We start from the raw sequence: 20,486 nt of genomic DNA on the forward strand, positions 1-20,486 counted from the left end.
CATTGTTTCGCTGGATAAATGACCAGTGTCAACATCTGGAACTGTAGTTACCAGCTCTGGATGTATGATCACTCTTTTCTGTAACTTGAAGCTCACCTTGTTAAACTGGGGCACAGACAGATGTCTCATTTACAGCAGTTGTTTAGGAGCTTTGTGTTCTCAGATACAACTTCTTTGTCTTCTGGTAAGGACACTTTGAGTGAGCACAGAGGTTTGAATTTTGTAGCTTCACAGATGCTGTGTAGTAAAGTGCTGTGTGCTGAAGTGTGTGCAACAGGGGTTTGGAAATTTTATAAACACTCCCTATAATAATTGTTTGTGGTTGTTACAGACTATAGCCCTCTGATGTCTGACACACTGCTACCAGACAGCATCCCATTACTGCTCATTAGTATCCCAATGTTTACCCTGCTAGTATTGACAAATCATAGCAATCAGCAGCATTCAGCTGTAGTACTGAGTGACAACTATTGATTAAAGCAAACAATAGATCATAATGGGCTGCTATGAACCACAGTTGCACACTCAAACACAAGCACTTACTCCCTGAAACACTTTGACACACGCCCGCAAACACACACTCAGTCACACAACAGAGATTCTTCTGACTGACTTAGTTGGAAAAATGTTGTTTGGTTTATTTAAAAAAAATAAAATAAAAAAGAGTTTGTAGAGATTGATTGATACAGTCTGCATACGGAGGCTACGTGCTACTGCCAGGAGGATTACACACGTGAAAGCCAAACAAAAATAAATGGCTAATATTAAATCCCACTTTGTTCCAATTTGTGTTACAGATTACAGAAGCTGTTATATAAAAGCTTGTGTGCGCTCACACGAATGTGTGTGGGAGCCATTGTTTGTAATCTATACACATCATGTGCTGCACACGCAGACACAAAAACAGATGTGTGTCTTTAATTAGTGACGTTGGTGTGATTAATGCAGTCTGCTGGTGATGACTCATTCAGCTTAACCCTTGCTCCTCTGGTGAAAACAATCAATAAACAAAGATTTAGTCTGTCTTTACATGTCATTATCATTATTATTATTATTATTATTATTATTATTACTACTATCTCACACAGTAATTCTGTATGAGTGTAAATAAAATTACTACTCGGTGTGATTCCAGTCAACAACAACACTTCCTCTTAATTTGTTGTGATCTGGTTGAGCAGTGGTAGAATATCTATGCAAAGCACATCTACATGTGTCAGCTTGTCAACACAGCAGTTATATTAGCATTGTGGAAAAGCTGTCAGCCAAACTGTGACTTACAGACAGCAGACTGGCAGGGAGTGAGCATATGAGTGTGAGCGAGTGCTAAGTGTGTGTTTGTGTGACAGACAGGGAAAGCAAGAGAGTTAAACACATAGCACATTTTGTTGGGGAGTTGTAATAAACTCTCATTAGTGCCCCTCCTTCTTCCCTCCCTCCAGGGCAGCAGCATGTCTGAAGCCAAATCCAGCCAGCGGTTCCACAGCCTGAATGCTGAGCAGGTGGAGGTCCTCCATCAGGTTCTGTCAGAGGTTGTTCCGATCCACGGACGCGGGAACTTTCCCACGCTGGAGCTGCGTCCTCGGGACATCATCATAGCCGTTCGGGCCAGGCTGCAGAAGCAGGGAATCACTGTAAGAGATGTTCGTCTGAACGGCTCCACGGCCAGCCACGTCCTCGTCCGAGACAACGGAACAAGCTACAAGGACCTGGACATCATCTTTGGAGTGGAGCTGCCCAGTCAGGAGGAGTTCCAGGTATGATTAGTGTACTGCTTAGTATTGAAAAAGAAGCAGGTCATTGTAATGAGAGGTGAGCATTGGGGTTCAATCCCCGGCATTAGCCAGCATTCATTCTGCTGTATGATCCTTGAGCATGGCGTTGAATATCTACTGTCCCTGGAGTGTTGCAGCATTGATTTTTGGGGTGCTATACTGATAATGATGTTATTGTTACCCTAACTATAATTTAATTGTAGACCACTTTACCATGAGGCTGAATCAATAGTACTGATTTTAATATTTGTAACTGTATTATTGCATCATTAGTTGTGCTGTCATGTTGCTGACCTCTTCTTCTCACAGGTAATCAAAGAGTCAGTGCTGGGCTGCTTGCTGGACTGCCTACCTGCCGGGGTCAACAGGGAGCGGATCAGCAGCGCAACAATGAAGGAGGCCTACGTCCAGAAAATGGTCAAGGTCTTCAATGAACACGACCGCTGGAGCCTCATCTCCCTCTCAAACAACAGTGGCAAAAATCTGGAGCTCAAATTTGTGAGCGTGTTGAGGAGGCAGTTTGAGTTCAGCGTCGACTCCTTCCAGATCATTCTGGATCGTCTCCTGGAGTCCTACATGCAACAGGAGTCACAGCACAAAAATAAAACGGTTGATCTCAAGGAGCAGCCTGAAGAGAATCAGAGTAAAGACTCTCCCTCTCTGCTCAAACAGGCCACTGCTCCAGAAACAGAGAGTTCCACCGGTACAGACTCATTCAGCAAAGAGGAGGCTCAGACGCAGCACAGAGATGAAGTGCATGGAAAGGAGTCGCAGACAGACCATGCACAACAAACTGATCATTCAACCCAGACAAAAACCTCCAAAGTGGAAAAAGACAACAAAGAGAAAACACCTGCAGAGCCGAAAGAAGTGTCAGAACACAGAGAAAACGTAAACGAGACCGACTTCTCAGACCAGACATCCATAAACAGTTTGTCAGAAAACAAAGAAACCTCTGAGAATACTGAAACACCAAGTCAGATTGAACTCAGACATGAGCCAGAGCTCTCGGACAAGACCAAGTGCTCTACAAAGGTAGAACAGACAGAGCAAGCCCAGGCCTGCGATGGCCAACAACCAGCACATTCAAAGAACAGGGAACTCTCTGTCCAGAAAGAACCGTCTAACCACAGAAAACCCCCTGATGAACAGAAAGATCTCACAGACCAGATGGGACATTCCAAGCTGCCAAAAACCTCAAACAAAACCCAGGCTGAGTCTTTAAACCTGGCAGAAGAAGCACTCACCACAGAGCACTCTGATAAAACAGACTCCTCGAAGTGTTTCAGTGAGGATCAGAGAACCAGTAAAAAAGATAAAACACAACATGTGTCCACTCCAGACACTATCACATCTCCACATGCTAAGACAGCAACACAGTTAGCAGAGGAAAGAAAAGTAGAAACGGAGACAGGAGAGCAGATACAAGCAGAGAGGAAAAATGACTCAGAAACTAGTGACGTGACAGAGGAGATTTTAGAATCAGAGTCAAAAAACATAGACAACACACAGGGTATCGATTATTCCTGCTCCACCTCTTCCATATGTCACAACGCACAGCTTACTGGCACACAGGACACACTGGAGATTCACAGCACAGCACACACAGATAACTCAGAAAAATCCCATAACATACTTGATGCTGTCAGCCCTCCAGATACTCAGGATATTCTACCTGCACCACCCAGCCTTTTATCTGACAAAAAGACTTCCTCTCCTCCCTCTTGTAAGGCCTCAGATAGACTGTCTCACATGGTGGTCCTCAAACACTCCTCTCCCAAACCCCCCCGGAGGATGTGTAGAAAGGTTACTCCCTGTCCTTACCCCAATCCAGTCTCTGAAAGCGAACCTGTCATAGCGCCCTGTCAAGATCCAAACCCCTGCCCCAGTCCTGAACCTGAGATAGCCTTTAACCCAAAGCCAACAGCTCCCACTTCAGACCCTACGACTAGTGCAATGATCGGTATCTCTACTAAAACAAACCCTGAGCCTGAACCCAACCCTTCCAGTAAACTAGCTTCAAATATAGACCTTACCTCATCTCCTGATCCAGCCCCTGATATAGTCTCCACTTCTGCTGTGGATCCCATGTCTTTACCTCAAGAGCCATCGTCTTCTCAGCTAATCACAGTGGGTTCATGTGAGATGAGTATTCAGAGCCTAAAGGAGACACCATCTACACATGTGGCTGATCAAAGCCAGTCCTCGCCTACAGAAACTGTCTCTACACCCAAACAATCAGAGCCTCTTGACTCAGAGGACACGCTAGTTTCACACACTGATACGTCCAGCTCAAACACCCAAGAACCTCCACATACCTCAGAAGTTGAGCTCAGCGATGAAGAGGAAAACAGAGAACAGCAGACCAAAAAGATGGACTTGAATCAGCCAGACAGCAGCCCACAAGAGACCACACTCAGTTCTCCCTCCTCCTCCCACTGTGTCACCCCTCCTGTTTCCTGTCTCACCCCTCCCGTACTCAGTCTCTCCCCTCCCTGCTTCACTCCCTCGCCCCCCAGCCTCAGCCCTCCCCCATGTCTGACCCCTCCCTCTCATTGCCTTTCATCTCCGATGCCGAGCACCATCAGCCTCTCTACCAGCTTTAGCTCTCCCACCCTGAGTTTCAGCCCTACCTCATCCTGCCTCAGCTCACCTCCTTACCTCACTCCTCCCATGCTCAGCCTTAGCCCTCCTCCACTCTGTCTTACCCCACCTTCCCCCTGCCTCAGCCCTCCCCTCCTCTGCCTCACTCCGCCAGTGGAGTCAGAGGACCTTGTACCTCAGGTATCTTCAGACATGGAGCCTTTGATACTGAACACAGACAGCCAGGAACAGATTAAAGAGTCCTCCCCTCAGCCACGAGTTCCTCTCCTGCAGTTGGAGGATAAAAAGGAACAAGATTATATCTCGTCGCAGCCTCGGGTTGCAGAGCCTGTCTCCTTTCCAATCACCATCCCGAGCTCCACCTCACATGTGCTGCCTCAGTCTCAGTCTGGAGGCCCAAGGGAATCCGCCCCTCCAAAAGCCGATGAGGCATCCAGCTCCGTGCCTGAGAACAAAGAGGCCCCTAAGGTAACCGCAGACACGCCTGAACAGAGCAGTGCTCCTTGTGCATCTGGCTCGGTCCCTGCTGTTGAGGTCCTGGCAGAGAGCATGTACGGTGACTTTGAGGCAGCCATGGACCACCTGCGCTACCGCCTAATTGCTACCAGGAACCCAGAGGAGATTCGAGGTGGTGGCTTGTTGAAATACAGCAACCTGTTGGTCAGGGACTACCGACCAGCCAGCGAGACTCAGATAAAGACACTGGAGCGCTATATGTGCTCACGCTTTTTCATCGATTTCCCTGACGTGCAGGAGCAGCAGAGGAAGATCCTGTCCTACTTGAAGAACCACTTCATCGGCGAGGAAAGAAGCAAGTACCAGTACTTGATGACATTGCGCCGTGTGGTAGACGACAGCACAGTGTGTCTGATGGGACATGAGAGGCGCCAGACCCTGAATATGATCACAGTGCTGGCACTGAAGGTTCTAGGAGAGCAGAACATTATCCCCAACACAGACCATGTGACATGCTTCTACCAGCCTGCCCCGTACCTTGCCGAGCACAGTGCCCCCTATCTAGCAGAACCCAGCTACTGCAGCTACTACATACCCCAGGGGGGATCAGCTCTGCTTTACCAACCTTACCCTTTACACCTGCACACACAGACTGGACTAGTCTAAAACACACACAAACACACAAAATCGAGCAAGGGGAAGGTGCTTGCCATGAAGAAAGAGCCAGAGAATGGAAATATAATCCAGGGATAAACTGTTTGGTCTATAATAGACCTGTGGGGGTGGGATTGAGTGGGTTTTTACAGTAAACTCCCAGAGTACTCTGTAAGGTTCTAATATGATTATATGTAATTATCTGGGCTTTGTGGGAAAATAATAATTCTTCCGATATTGTTAAAATTCCAGAAAATGCTGTATGCACTGCATGAGTCATAGCCCTTTGGTCTCCCTGGGAAACCAACTGTGCTGTTGACATTCACACACACACACACGGACACATGCAACCATGCACACGCACACGCGCACACACACACACACACACACACACACACACACACAACCATGCACACAGACACACGTGCAAACACACTTCCAGGTTCTTGAATTCTTGTACACTCTTTTCATGTTCTTACTGTGTTGTTCTTAATGGGTTTGTTCAGAATGTGGATCTTGCCTGTGGTTGATGTTGTGCATGGATAAATTAGGACTGTTCTCTCACTGCCAAATACTGTGTGACTACTATGCTTCATAAACAGTTTAATGTAACTTTGTTATTCCTTTACTGAAGGGGGTGTATTCTGAAAAAAAAAAATACTGAGGGACAAGTCTACCAGTGTGTACAGTACTTTTCATCAGAACACACACATACATGCACAACACGTACGCGCAAATACACTTACATGCAAACATACTGAGAAATGTACAGGAGACTGTATGCACACAAAGTTAGACGATGCATGAGAAGCTAAATATAAAGATCATATCCCGAAGTCAAAGCAAAGGCTTTTTAATTTAATAAAAAATTTATCTATTTTTGCAAGACTTTCCAAGATAATACTCAGTGGTAAACAGACTGGTTAGTTCCTACAGAAAAATGCCAACAACAATGCCTTTGCAATAGACTGTACAGAGTATTGATTACAGTATATTGTGTGCGAATACACTGCATTGTTTTCAGGTAAACTGTGTTAAGATGTAGTGCTTGATTTCTTTCCCTTGTGGAGTCTTTTCTGTAATCATGTGAAGTACTGTACCATCTAGTGTTGATTTATCTAATGCTAAAGTTTACTCTATGGAGGTGGTCAGGTTATAACCATCTTTGGGTCATCTCTAAACATGGCAGGTGCAGATCTGTCTAAACTGTGGGATATTACATTTAAACTTGTACGACTCCTCTCAACATGAATCAGCATTCTCTAATTCACTCAGTCAGAATCAACAAGTTCAAATCCACCTCAAACCTGTTTTGAGTTTAAAACCGTGCAACGGCAACTATGACCAAAGATGGTTCGGTAGGGAAATCAAGTGCCTAAATGTGAGACATCATTGGCATGTCTTTATCTCACTGCACTGGGGGTGTTAATGGGGTGGGCTTGGGGCTGGGTTGGGTGTGTGTTCAGTTGTTGACCCCTGTTATTGCTGCCCGTTTTGATGTCTTCTTTAATGTAGTCCTTTGTTGTAATTTGTTCATGTACATTTTGATAAAAATAAAGGGGAAACTCAACAAACCTTCAGATGCGAGAGGAATTGACTTCTTTCAAAGCAGCTAAGCTTTGACTTTAAAGAGAAGAAGAAATCCGATATCATTCTCATGCACCCTCCCCCACACCCCCCGCCCCCCAAACACACACATACACACACACTTCCACTTTTCCCCAAAATGACATGCTGCACAGCTTACGTGTCCTCCCCATGATTACCCTCTGCAATGATCCACTTAAGCGTGACCGTCAAATCACGATGGTGCCCAGGAGAGCGACCCAAAGCTGTGAAATTCTGTCTGTGTGAAGCCTCTTATCGCAAATCACCTGTCCTTCAGATGTGTTTGGACCTGAATGACGCACGGTCTACGCAACACAGAAGGCTCAACAATGTGTAAATGTGGGGAGAATATGGTTCGTGAGGTGTGAGACTGAAAGGGGGAGACAGGAGAGGAGGGGGGCCAGAGACAGTGTGTCTTTTTCTGTGTGCGTATATTTGTGCGTGCGGGCATGCGTGTGTGCGTTTCAGATGGGAATATGTGTGCAGAGGTGGTATCAGGTGGTGCCCCTCTCCACCTAGTAATTTAAGAGACCTACAGTATAATGAAATAACCCAGCTCCCGCCTTACTCCCTTGTTGCCTCCATGCTTTCCTCCTTTTTCACACCACTGACAGGTCATTGGCACATGGGGAGGTGGGGTGTTTCTTTCTGCTGGGAGTGGGGGAGGCTCGTGTGATCGTAAGTAGTGCCATGGTCACACACCATCTATTTACACACAATATAGGCTTGCACATATGTGCACAAGGTTGCAAGCATGTGGCTCTCTGGGAGAGAAAGAGAGCGTGTGATCTAATAGGGTCTGTATCAGTGTCTCACAGACCTCTGAGCCACTCTTGTCCACTCTGGGTTTCCATAGAGACAGAGACAGGCAGCACTGTGGGCGCAGAGAGCATGACGGAAGACAGGGAAGACCCACACACCAAATGAGGGGGAGAGAGATGAAAACAAAAAGAAAAAGGAGGTGGGTGAAATGAAAAGAGAAAGATAGTGGACAGAGAGATGGATGGTTAGATGGATGCAAGTATAGAGTAGAGAGGGAGACAGAAAGCAAAGGATGGAGAGTACGTGGGGGTGGGGGTGAGGTTATAGATAAAGCGTGGCGAGGGGAGCAGGAGCAGGGGAGTTGATGGGGAGAGCGTGGGAGGTTGTCAGGCCTTCAGTCACAAGGGAGTCACTGTGAGGTGGCTGCAGTGACGGCAGCAGTGATGTCAGAGCAGGAGCACACACACACACATACACACACACATATATACAAGTGTGTGCAGACACACAGCTGCATGCACATTAATTTTCCTAATGGCCTGCCCACCCGTCCACCCTCAACAAACATTTTCAAACTCACTGAGACAGAAAGCGAACATCACCCACACATCTGTCTTTCTCTCCCTCTGTCTCTCACATGCTCTGGCCAATGCAATTGATCGGAGTGTATTCTCTGTACCATTCATACAGGTTTTACAAGTTTAACAATCAAGATTTTTATTTGCTCAGATTAACAAATCTTTCCGTACCTCGAAGTTAGAATAGGACTGGCTTGTGGGGAGACGCAGCTTCTGCGGCATAAATCAAAACCAGAGCATCAGGTTCTGGTTAGTAGAAGCTTACAGGATGAAACGCATTGCCCTATCTAAAGCGTGAATCAAGACAATTATGGCTGCCAGCCAATCCGTTTGAATCCTTTCATCTTATTATCGAAATTAATTCCTCTGTAACTTTCTGTCTATTACCAGCAACCTTTAAAGTGTCATGTGAGGGCTATGTTTCTGAAAACCAATCTAAAATGCAGTTGTCACCATTAAATAAACCTGCAACTGCAAAACACTTAGTGACACATAATTAACAGAAAACTGTAATCATTTGGGAGCGTGTTATGTTCCTTTGCAGACCGAATTTCTGTTTCTGTGACTGATGAACACCATTTAATAAAATGGATGTGTATTAATACACCAGTCATCACCATTCATAATTTTTTTTTTCATTCACTACAATCTTCCCCTCCCCTCCCCTTAACCCGTACCACCCACGTCCTCTACCTTTTTCTCCTCACCCCCCACCCCCCACCCACTGTGTGCCTCCCACCCACCTGCTTCCTTGACTGCTATGACTCAGTCCCCCTTCTGGCTGAGGGTACAAGAGGATAAAAACCTTGATGAAAAACAGCCAAGAAAACCACTGATTCAAAGAAATAGAGCAATTGGCAAGGCAAGTGGCTGCTGCATCTTTAGTTCTAATGCCACCCACCACACACACGCACACACACACACACACACACCTCCATTCTGCCCTAATCAGAAATACACACACACCCCACATTGAAATTGATGCACTCTCACTCTGTCTGCTAATTCATCCTTAAAAGTGAAATTGGGAAGGCAGTGAGGAGTGTTTCAAAAATAGTTTTTCATTTCTCTAGATAGAAGTCTGTGTCGTCACGACGCTGTGACATGGATGGATGATTTCTTAAAGGCAACTTGCCAAATACATGCCATATATGGAGCCTGAATCAGAAAATCTTGAGGAGCTGAACCTGTCATTCATATTACTTTGTTATTCCACTTACAACTTCAACCCATCTGTGCTATTTTCAGGCTCAAAATCGTACCATAATTGCTTTTACTCCTCTAACTCCCATCCACACTGTGCACTGATGCAGAATTTAGTTTGAGACGATTATGTTTCCTGAATGGTGTCTGTACTATCTCTCTCTCAGGTATCAAATCCAACCTGTGGGTCACTGAGACCTCACATTGTTAATTATGCAAACTAAATGCAGCATAATGGATGGTAATGTTAGCCATGTGACGAAGAAACAAGCTTACGTAACAGGCGATCAATCAGGCGGACAGAAAGGCAGATTTACAACACAGAGAGGGGTACAGATGAGCGAGGCAGCGCAGGCAGCACAGCTGTACATGCAGCCGGCTGGTAAAGAGGTTTACAAATTGTTTAACTTCACACAGCAGCCCATGTGCCACTATGTAAATGATAATACAGCTTCTGAATCATGGGGCCTTAAAAAATGAGAGAAAAAAAAGGGGAGACTGGTTTTGGATGTGAAGATCAGTTTATTATTACCCTCTGCTGTAGCACTCCTTTGCCTGAGGCAAACCGAACTGATTGGACATAGTTTAGAAAGGCACACACCTGTGTATATGAGGTCCACAATTCATACTGCATGTCAGGACAAAAGCCAAACCATGAGGTCCAAATAATACTCTATAGAACCTCATGAACAATTTCCTTAGAATCTTAGAAAACAATTTCTAAACACAGTGGCCTCAATAATTGTAAAATGGAAGAAGTTTGGACATTCCCTGGCCACTGAGAAACCCAGGGACAGGGAGACTGGTCTGAGGGAAGGATGAGTGCAGCCAAATACCTTTCAAGGAAACCTGCACGCGACCTGAGACTGAGTTGTCAGTTCACCGCTCAGCACGACTATGACCCGAAGCATACAGCCACAACAACACTGAAGTGGTTTTGGGTCAAGTCTCTGACTGTCCTTGAGTGGCCCAGCCAAAGCCAAGACTTAAACCCCGTAGAACATCTGTGGAGAGACCTGAAGATGACAGTTCACAGAAGCTTCCCATCCAATTTGACAGAGCTTGAGAGGATCCGCCAGGAGGAATGGGATAAACTGCCCAAATCCAGGTGTGCAAAGCTTGTAGAGACTAAGCCAAGAAGACTCAAAGCTGTAATCGCTGCCAAAGAGGCTTCTTCAAAGGACTGAATTAAAGGTTTGAATAGTTTTGTAAATGTGGGATTTCCGTTTTTTATTTTTATATGTACAAAAATCTATAAAAACACTTCATCATCATGGGTTATTGAGTGTGGACTGAGGGGCAAAAATGACAATTTTATCCATTTACAATTTAAGGTACAACAAAATAAAGTGAGAGAGGGATTGGGTCTGAATACTGTCTGAAGCAGTTGGACCTTTTTTAATGCAGGACTTTTACTTGTAATTGAGTATTTTAATGATACTATACTGGTTCTTCTACTTCACTTAAGGATCTGAGTCCTTCTTTCATCACTCTCTGTGGCACCAAAAACACTCTGTGTGACTGACAGACTGACAGAGATGATAGCCTGATATTATCAGCTAGGTCAGAGATGAAACTCAGATCTGCGTGTCTCAATGTGCGTGCGCTCATATTTCTATTTAGTGAGGGGAGTAGAGTATGTGTGTGTGTGGGGGGGGGGCGGGGGGGTTGTGTGTGCTGATGTTTATGCCTGTGTACTGCTGCTGTTTGCAGTGAAGCATGTATTAGCATGGGAGTGGAAGAGGAGGGGAGTGTCTCAATATGTGTGTGTGTGTGTGTGTGTGTGTGTGCACTGAAAAAAATGTTTTGTTGAATTTACTCAATTTTAATGTTGAAAGTGGTTGCACGCAATTTAATTCATATATTGTGGTTAGCTAAATTGTTATTGTGCTTCAAATTAAATTGTTTTATTCTACATATGTAAAATATTTTGATTCAATTCACAATTTTATTTAAAACAATCAAAATTCATATGTAGATGTGGGGGTGGCCGAGAAACCCGGTATACAACAATGAGTTGTGGCAGTGTGGAGCAATTCCCAATTCCATTTTATTTAAAAATAAAATGGAGACTTCTTCAAAAACTCCACAGTAAAAAATGCACATTGGGCCAACCAGAAAGATAAAAGTAAGCAAAAAGAGGGGAAAAAAATTATCAAGAGCACTTCTCAAGAAGAATCAAAATAATACAGAACAAAAGAATTCGCTCTAAACTGCTTTTCTGGCTATACCCTTAAAGTTTGGGCACATGGCAGGAGCTATAATCTGGAGCTGTGTTCAGGAGCTGTGCTTCTTTCCTTTAGGCTCCGGCCACCACAGCCTCCTCACTTTTATACTGGTGGACTGCACCAAGAAATCGATAACAATTATCTCTTCCAGCATGCTTACAATAATCCCAATACTAAATAACATATTATCAAATAGAAGTTCAGTTAAACTTACTTTAAAAACACATATTTCTTTTTAAACAAGATACTTATACAGGTCATTTCACCACAAAAGACAAAACACCCCTCCCACTCTACCACACTTGGTTTCTTCCCCTGTGAACCCCCTATTTAACCAAATGGACCGCTCCAGCTCTGGTTTGGCTGTTCCTGGCCTGACAGAGGAAGAAGTGCAACAAAGGAGACATGTCAACACAATTTAAATTCAGTGAATCAAATACACGATCACAGTGTGACTTCTCTCCTTCACCCCCTCCTCCAAATGTTCATACCACACACATCACCACCAGCACTTCACACCAGGATCAACATTCTGATAAACTCTACCTGAGAAAGAGCACATGTAAGGCACATGTGCTGCACATGTGCCTTACTTTAGTGCACGGGGTCTCCCTGTGACAGTAGCATGAAACAATTTAATTATTTTGGTTCTTCTTGAGAAGTGCTCTTGAGAATTTTTTTCCCCTTTTTTGCTTACTTTTATCTTTCTGGTTGGCCCAATGTGCATTTTTTTTACTGTGGAGTTTTTGAACAAGACTCTAATTTTGTCAAATAAAATGGAATTGGGAATTGCTCCACACTGCCACAACTCATTGTTGTATACCGGGTTTCTCGGCCACCCCCACATCTACATATGCATTTTGATTGTTTTAAATAAAATTGTGAATTGAATTAATATATTTTACATAATGCAGAATAAAACAATTTAATTTAAAGCACAATAACAAATTCTGTAACCACAATATATGAATTACATAATGAATTTAAGTAAATTAAACATGGGTTTAGTTAGAATTACTAAGGAAATACAAAAAAGTAACAAATACTCAGAATTTTCGAGCCGAAAGTGCTTATATAATTTATTTGAAATTACTAGTACAGCCAACTTAAAAAATATGTCTAGATTTAGATGAATGTATTGCATGCAACCACTTTCAACATTAAAATTGAGTAAATTCAACAAAACATTTTTTTCAGTGTGTGTGTGTGTGTCTGTGTGTGTGTCTGTGTCTACACTGATTGACGTCACAGACGCCCACTCATTTCCATCTTGTCTGCGTGCGTGGAGAGAATAGATCCCCATCTGCATCCAGCTCTTCTCCCCCTGCACACTTCCTCTCCTCTCTTTGCCCCCTCCCTCCTTCACCTCCCGGTACTTTCTCTTCCTCTCCTTCTCACCCTGCCTCTTCCCATTCACTCGCTCTTGTACATCCCACCCCCGTAGAGTGCAGTGGGCCTAGCAGATAAACAAAACAGTCGAACACAAACAATTTAAGACAGCCAGACAGTGACATCCTCTCAGAGTAGAATACTAGAGGACCTTGTCACTAAACATCTGTTCATTTCAGGCATCGCTAAGGTCCAGACTGGAGGGAGGACATTTGACTTTTTTTTTCCCACACAAAATGTGAATATGTACCTGTTGGCAACTTGTATGTGCGTATTGTCCTCTTACTATCATGTGTGTGTATGTGTGTGAGCATGTGCAAAACTATGACGTCCTTTCCACAACAAATGCTCATCCACATTCACACAGTAGTGTCCCTGGCGACGACAGGACATCATTTAAATCACTTCCTCGTAAAAGGTCATCCACATCTTTTACACCAAGAGTTTCCTCCCTCCCTCCCTCCCTCCCCCCATCTTTCTACTACACACACCAGCGCACAGGGGAAGGTGTGGGTATGTGCAAACACGCACGGTCCCTCACACACAAACACCCGTTCGCCCCTCCTGCGTGCTAAACCTTGACCAGAGTGATGTGGACAGTGGATGTGAATGGATGAGCGCGGGGAGGAGGCAGGGGCTGGAAATGCGTGGGATGGCAGAATAGGATATGCACATGTTTAAAAAGGGAAAATGGTCTATTTTAGTCAACATTTCATAACCCATCAGAGAGATGAGGGTGCGCGCTGGGGGTTTGTGCGCGGCTGGGGCACAGCTCCCTTGTGGTTACTCAGGCTAGACAATGAAAGGAGACAGAAGAGGATACACAGCAGACAAGCAGGCAGGCTGGCAGATGGTCAGACAGACAGCTAAGCATGCAGACAAACATTCAGTTCAGGCAGACCATGCAGCAAACACACACACACCAAACATAAAATAATATTGGAGTAATTAGCTCTTTGATGTCGGGGTGTCTTAGGAGAGGGGCCGTGTGTGTCTGCTCGCATTTGTGTGTTTTGTCTGCGTCTCAGTATGAAAGCCGTTAACGAGTCAGAGGGCTGATCACAGGAGACAGGATGAATGGAGCGATCAGTGAAGGTGTAAGAGCTGAGGGAAATCACAAGGACTGCACAGATGAAAGAAGGTGGTGCGGGAAAAAAAGAAGAAAGAAAGAGAGAGAGAGAGAGAGAGAGAGAGAGAGAGAGAGAGAGAGAGAGACCACTGTGGCTGAGATCTGAAACTTTCTGTCAGATCAATAATGTATTTCCTTTACTTTCCCCTCACATCGCTGCACTTTGTCAATAGATCTCACACTGAGGATGCTGGACTGATAGCCTGGGCCTGAGAACTGCCTTAATTGAACAGCCTGGTTTAACGGGTTAGACAGGAAGGTAAATGTATCAAACAGATGATGGTGACAAAGGATTAAATGAAAGTATGAAGGGGAGATGAAAGCTCGGAGGGATCCACTTCTGAGTGTTTGAAGTTTTTTGTTTTTTTTCCATGATGAAATTTATGACCTGCCTCCTGTTATTCAATGATTCCTAGTAATGTGCCTCAGGAAAAATAATGACACTTTTAATACATCAGCTAATAGAAAGTAAGGTTAATCAGAGCTCCACACGGCGCTGTGAGCACGGCTCCTCTGTGTTTGCAGGGAGGAAGATGAGACAAGGCCGCCATCTAGAGGCGCCCCGGTGCAATAAGGCTGTGCAACACAACCAAATATCGACAAAATGGAGCCCGGTGCTCGGCCATGACAATGCAGGTCAGAGCAGCTGCAACTGCTGCACAAAATAGCGGAAGAAAAGTCGAAAACGAACAAAGCGTCATTTTCTGTGGACATTTCAGCAAGTGATTCACGGTTAAACTAACGCTTATAGCTGCAGCAGCGTGTAAAGCACAGGGCCTGCAGCAGACAGCTGCAGCTAATCAGATCCTTAAAAAGGAAGGGGATTACAGATCGTTTTCACTCTATAATCACAAAGACGCCTCCCTGCATGTTTTTAATGCACAGCAGAGTGAGGCCCGGGCTTGAAAGAATCCAATAAACATGCATACACATGGACATCTACAAGCTGTCAGTGCTGGAGGCAAATGCACACACACAAAGCTCAGTGAAAGGCTTTTCATTCTGTGTTTGCTTCATAGACTACATGCATTTTCTCATGCCTGCTCCTGTCGGGCTTCTACCATGAACTGATGCATGCAGCTTTGTACACAAGAAAACTAAATATGGAGCCGTCTTTAAATGATGTTGCTAAATAAACTGGTGACATTTTGTTTGAGAGTTGAGGTTGATAATGGGTCACAACGCTCACACTTGAGTTCATGTAGAGTTGAATGTGAGTGTGTGAAGCCTGAAGGGGATGGATGGACACTGTCCCTTTTAGTGGCTTTCAGCCTCTGTTGGAGGAGTGTTATAACTTCCTTCATTCTCGTGAAGCTACAGCGGGGACATAGAAGATACAGGCTTCACCAGAGGCCTTCATTCAGTGGTTGAGTATCGTATCCTTTACCTGAACATGTTAGTGATTCACAACAAGGACGAGTCATTCTTTAAGGATGATGAATGAAAGGGAGAATGTCTCCCAGGAGGACACACACTCCTTAATCAGGGAATCTTGGACTAGTATCCCCAGCTGGTGCCCTTTTGCTTACCTGACCTCCCTGTGGACCTGCAGCATCAGATCTGTGGCATTAAACACACTGCTTTGAAGTCTACAGTGGACATAATGATCTAGATCCAAATCCTCTGCTAACTAACACTGATTTCAGTCTGGAGGAAACTTCCACTGTGTAAGTAAGACAAAGCAAATATAAAATAAATGGCCTCTGGTAAGAATCTAAATCCTTCAGCTTGACTCTCAAAGGAAATGTTGGATTTGTCTACAGTGAAACTGCATTAAAGACGTGTTTTATTTAGTCTGAGGACACCGCTGGTCTGAATCCTGTTCTCCAAGTCCCATGTTTATTAAAATGAATGCAATCATGTGCATTAATGGTCTGATTACACATCTCCTTATACAGATAAACACTGAAAAGCTCTCACATGTAGTTAATAATGGAGACTGTGTATGAATTTGGTTGAGTACAGGTTTGCAGGCCACAACGTAGCTTTAAAAATTTAATATCGACATGATATGCTGTTGCAATTACTTACAAAATGAGTGCTGGAGTTTTAAGCTGCACACTCTGAGCTATTACCGAAGGTGACTGTGGTTGTAGATACTGGCAATAATATAAAAGCTTCGGCTTCTATCATGTAATGCAAAATCTCTGAAAGAAAAACTCGAGACAGTGATTCGAGGAAAATTCCCAGGACTTCTTTTTATTAAGAGAATTTCAGAACATAAGAGAGGGACCAGACACCTGCATTTGTCAGAGAAGGTTTCCAAATTCAATCGTTTTAAAAAAACCAGAGTGTTTAGAAAAGCTGACATGACAGCGTGGATGGAGCAGGAGCTGTTTTACACGCAGGGTCGTCGAGGAGACAGGTCGGAGGCAAACGCTGTTCCCGGAATGTTTCACATGTTCGTCTTCCTCTTTCTTATGGACAACACTCTTCAACACGCTTTTTTTTTCTTTTTAAAACACGATTTCAATGAAAAAAAAAAAAAAAAAAAACAAGACCATGAGACAGAAGCAAAGGGATCTCACTGCACATTTAGAGGTCTAAAAGAATCACCCACATTAACATGGCTGAACCGTTAATAAAACATGGATAAAGGCTGAACTGTAGGGGGAGGAAGGTCTAATCTGTGGAGGAAGAAGAAGGAAGGAGGAGGGAGGGGGGGATTGGGGAAGGGCGGAAAAACACAGGAATACACAACTCACAACATAGCCAATCCGGCAGGGACGCACTTTCTACACCAAACAAGCCTTCAACAATCATGAAATGCCATTTAAAAAAGATTTTAGTGTGTTCATCTTGCTTGCAGACACTTGATATGACCACTGCAAATCTGCAAGGCGCTCCATAATCAGCTTTGCTTTTTGTGCTAAAAATCTGTACGGATACTTATAAAATCATTGATAAAAATATTCCTCTGTTAACAATACGCCTTGGAGGGAAACCATGTGAGAGACTTGGGGGGGCTGGCTGGCTGGCTGGGGGGCTCGGGGGGGAGGGATTGTAGAGGAGGAGGAAGCTTGGGCAGTGGTGCTACTCGGACTTGGCCTCCTCCTTGGCCTCCTCGGGGGCTGCCTCCACCTGTGGGACACAGAAGACGAGCCAAGGTCAAAACTTCTGATGCTGTCATTCTGAAGTTTGTAATGCCCTACTTCTCCTGCGGCTGAGAACTTTTTCGTGCACTCACCTCGTTGGTCTTGGCCTCTCCGTTCTCAGAGTGGTTTTCCTCGTTTGCCTCTGCCTCGGCGTTCTCCTTTGCCTTCTTGGTCTTCTTGTCCTCCTTCTTATCGTTCACAGCCTTTTCTTTCTGCAGTGGCAACAGGACAAGCTGTTTAGCAGGCTAAAGATTCACACACTACCTGTGTCTCCTACTATTGTTCAGTGTAAGTTAACTCAGAATCGGGTGCTAGTATCTCCTACCTTTGCTGCCTTCTTGACCTTTGGTTCCGGCTTGGGTGGGGCCGGTTTCTGCAAAAAGAAAGGGAAAGGAATAAAGAAACAGCTACACTTACACACTAAAGCACTTTCTTTGCCAGTTTACGCTTTTCCTTATTGTTCTAAGGACACTAGAGGACTTTGACTGCCTTAAGTTTCTTTTTTTTAAATGGTTGACAAAGAACCAAAGTCTAAAATGTTCCCTAAAAGCAAACCTTTTATTGAATACATTGACAGAGGCTTCATTACATTAATAAGACTGTCCTTCAATCAACTAATTAAGGAATTTAGACAATATAAAGATACTGAAAGCAATAATTCTGATACCCTCTATTATGCCAGCTATTGGTATTTAGTTAGTATTACAAGTGAATATATGTGCAGCTGTTTTCAGCGCATGGCCCTGCAGTTTTTACTTTCGCTAACGTTTATAAACCAAGTTTTAATTGTGTAATAATTTATTTTGTCACCTCTGAGGTACTTCTGCTGACTTTATTACTACCCAAAGCGCTACAGAAATATTATTTAGTAATTCTTTAGCTTCCGAATATAAAAGTAACATGTTTTTCAGTTTTGTACTGCAACCAACCCAACTAAAGTATTCATAAAAAGAAAAAGTACATATTTATATACTTGTTCTTGCTTTTCTAAAAGCAGCGTTTGGCTTGATCTAATTAGTTACCTGTGTGAAACTACTTTTAAGAATTACGCTGCGTTTTACGTGTTGATTAACTGCTTGTGTTGATGTAAACGAGTTTAGTGACATTGTGTGTGTGTCTTCTTACCGCTGATAACCGAGCTGATCTCCTCTGGGGCTGAAACACAACAAAGACGGTTATCAACAGGCTTTTATTTTGATTGATACTGTATTCAGGAAGCACACGTTTGAATTCAATACTGAAGTGCCTTCTTTTACACAATGCCCATACATATTCCACATATACTGATTAAAATTTGATCTTTATCACATGTATGAGGTGTTGCTTAACGTGCCCCCCTCTTACCTCCTCCTTTTCTCCTGCTTCTGTTCCCTGTGTCCAAAAAACACAAATATAACAGGTTAAAACAGAAAAAAATTCACAAGTAGCATCATTAAGAGTTTAACTGGCGTTTATATTAACAGGAAACGGCTGCTAAACGCTTCAGGTGCATATTACGGGTGATTACAGACCTGCTGAAAAAACTTTTTAGTTTCACTTGAAAACAAAAATTTATTTCAAATACAGCCAGATTTAATGGATTAGAGCCCAGGAATGTCAGGGTAATGCATGATTTCGGTAATGGGCTGTGAGAGCTCAGCCATGCGGCCCTCTGGAGCCATATTTTGAGGGCCCAGGCCCTGCTTTTCCCTTTCACTCCCCCATCTCTTTCTCTCATTCAATGCATGAAGCTCAGATTTGAAAGCTGGCGCGGGAGTCTTTGAGAAGGGGGAGGGACCTGCTAAGGCTCATGCGCGCCACCAGGCGGAAGAGCCACGCCATCGCAGCCATTTGGGACTATGAACAAAGAGAGAAAATATATAATTTTATCGAAACGCGACGGCGAATGTTTGTTTTTGCGGTCAAAATGCAAAGTAAAGGCACTAAAGCATTTTCTGGCGGCACTTTTGGCCGGTTTGGTGGCGAAATGGCGATAAGTGAAGCGTTTGTTCTCGGTAGGTCGGCGACGAAGGTGGACAAGAGCTGCAAAGCATGGCTGCTGCTTGTGCTTTAACTGCATGGAGACCGAAAGAGACTTCTGACTCCCCAAAGGACAGCGGCTCTCACATGAAAACGCGTTTTAAAGGCCGTGTCCGAGCAGGAAAATATTCATTCTTACACATAAAAAATGTACATTATATCTAGAAAATAGGCAAAAATTATCAGCGATGAATAACGATTATACATTGCGTTATAATTAAGTAATGTCTCAGAGGGATGTCTTCACAATCGTTTGCATTGCATTAATGGCTGATATCCCCCTCAAACAATTTTTATTATTTTGAGAATACGTACCTTTCTCTTGGGCATGCTGATCTCTTGGAGGTTTTCTTACAAATACAACTAAAAACTGTTTTTCTTAGTGGGTTCAGTGCATGTGAAGACGAGTGTCTCCCTTATGCTCGGCAGTGTAGTAAACACACTGGAACAGAGAGGCGAGTGGTTGAATGGGGGGAGGGGTGCGGCTAAAGGCATGATTGATAGGCCCTCAGCCAATCAGGTGACGCCATTCGGGGCTGCAGAACACTTGGAATTTTGGAGCCGGTGATGTTCTGGGGTCTGCGCGAATGGCTTCTTGCAGGCAGAGATGGGAGGAAGCCTGCAAGAATGAAAGGATTGCATTCGAGGACATATTGCTTTCATACGAGTGTGTTCATGTACTGTGTGTGAGAGAGAGAGTCAGGCTGAGAGGGAGACAGTGGGGGCCGCAAGGCTAACCTGTATGCACCGTTACACAGGCCCCGGCGGCGGGCAACATGCCCCGGTGTAAAGCCATGCATCCACGCTGGCTCGTCTAAAAGCCTGGGCTCACATCTGCAGCAGCTAGCAAGGAGACATTTCTCCACAAATTCACTTCGTGTTTCAGTCCAATATGGCGCCCACTCCTCTCCGACACATTTTTTTTTTGTTTGTCAGTCGGCTTTCCTAAATTCGTTTCAGGGAAAAGCCTTGCGTCGTCTGCTGTA

The 20,486-nt window shown here is 44.2% G+C and overlaps 2 protein-coding genes across 2 annotated transcripts; one reads left to right on the forward strand and one right to left on the reverse strand.

Annotated features, from left to right (window-relative positions):
• Positions 1-1,451: 1,451 nt before the first annotated feature.
• LOC121188934 (terminal nucleotidyltransferase 5C-like) lies at positions 1,452-15,830 on the forward strand. The gene is made up of 4 exons (XM_041048879.1): positions 1,452-1,757; positions 2,085-2,384; positions 4,914-5,476; positions 15,701-15,830. The coding sequence occupies exons 1-4, from the start codon at positions 1,452-1,454 to the stop codon at positions 15,828-15,830; spliced, it is 1,299 nt and encodes a 432-aa protein (XP_040904813.1).
• A 728-nt stretch (positions 15,831-16,558) lies between these two features.
• On the reverse strand, positions 16,559-19,956 carry LOC121188974 (non-histone chromosomal protein HMG-14A-like). Its single transcript, XM_041048946.1, has 6 exons — positions 19,816-19,956; positions 18,826-18,852; positions 18,607-18,636; positions 17,807-17,854; positions 17,574-17,693; positions 16,559-17,467 (listed from the first exon to the last, which is right to left on the reverse strand). Exons 1-6 carry the CDS (start codon positions 19,828-19,830, stop codon positions 17,420-17,422), a joined length of 288 nt encoding a protein of 95 aa, XP_040904880.1. The 5' UTR covers positions 19,831-19,956; the 3' UTR covers positions 16,559-17,419.
• Between the last annotated feature and the right edge of the window lie 530 nt (positions 19,957-20,486).

Source organism: Toxotes jaculatrix, chromosome 10 (genome assembly GCF_017976425.1).
Source record: "Toxotes jaculatrix isolate fToxJac2 chromosome 10, fToxJac2.pri, whole genome shotgun sequence".
Lineage (NCBI taxonomy): Eukaryota > Metazoa > Chordata > Actinopteri > Toxotidae > Toxotes > Toxotes jaculatrix.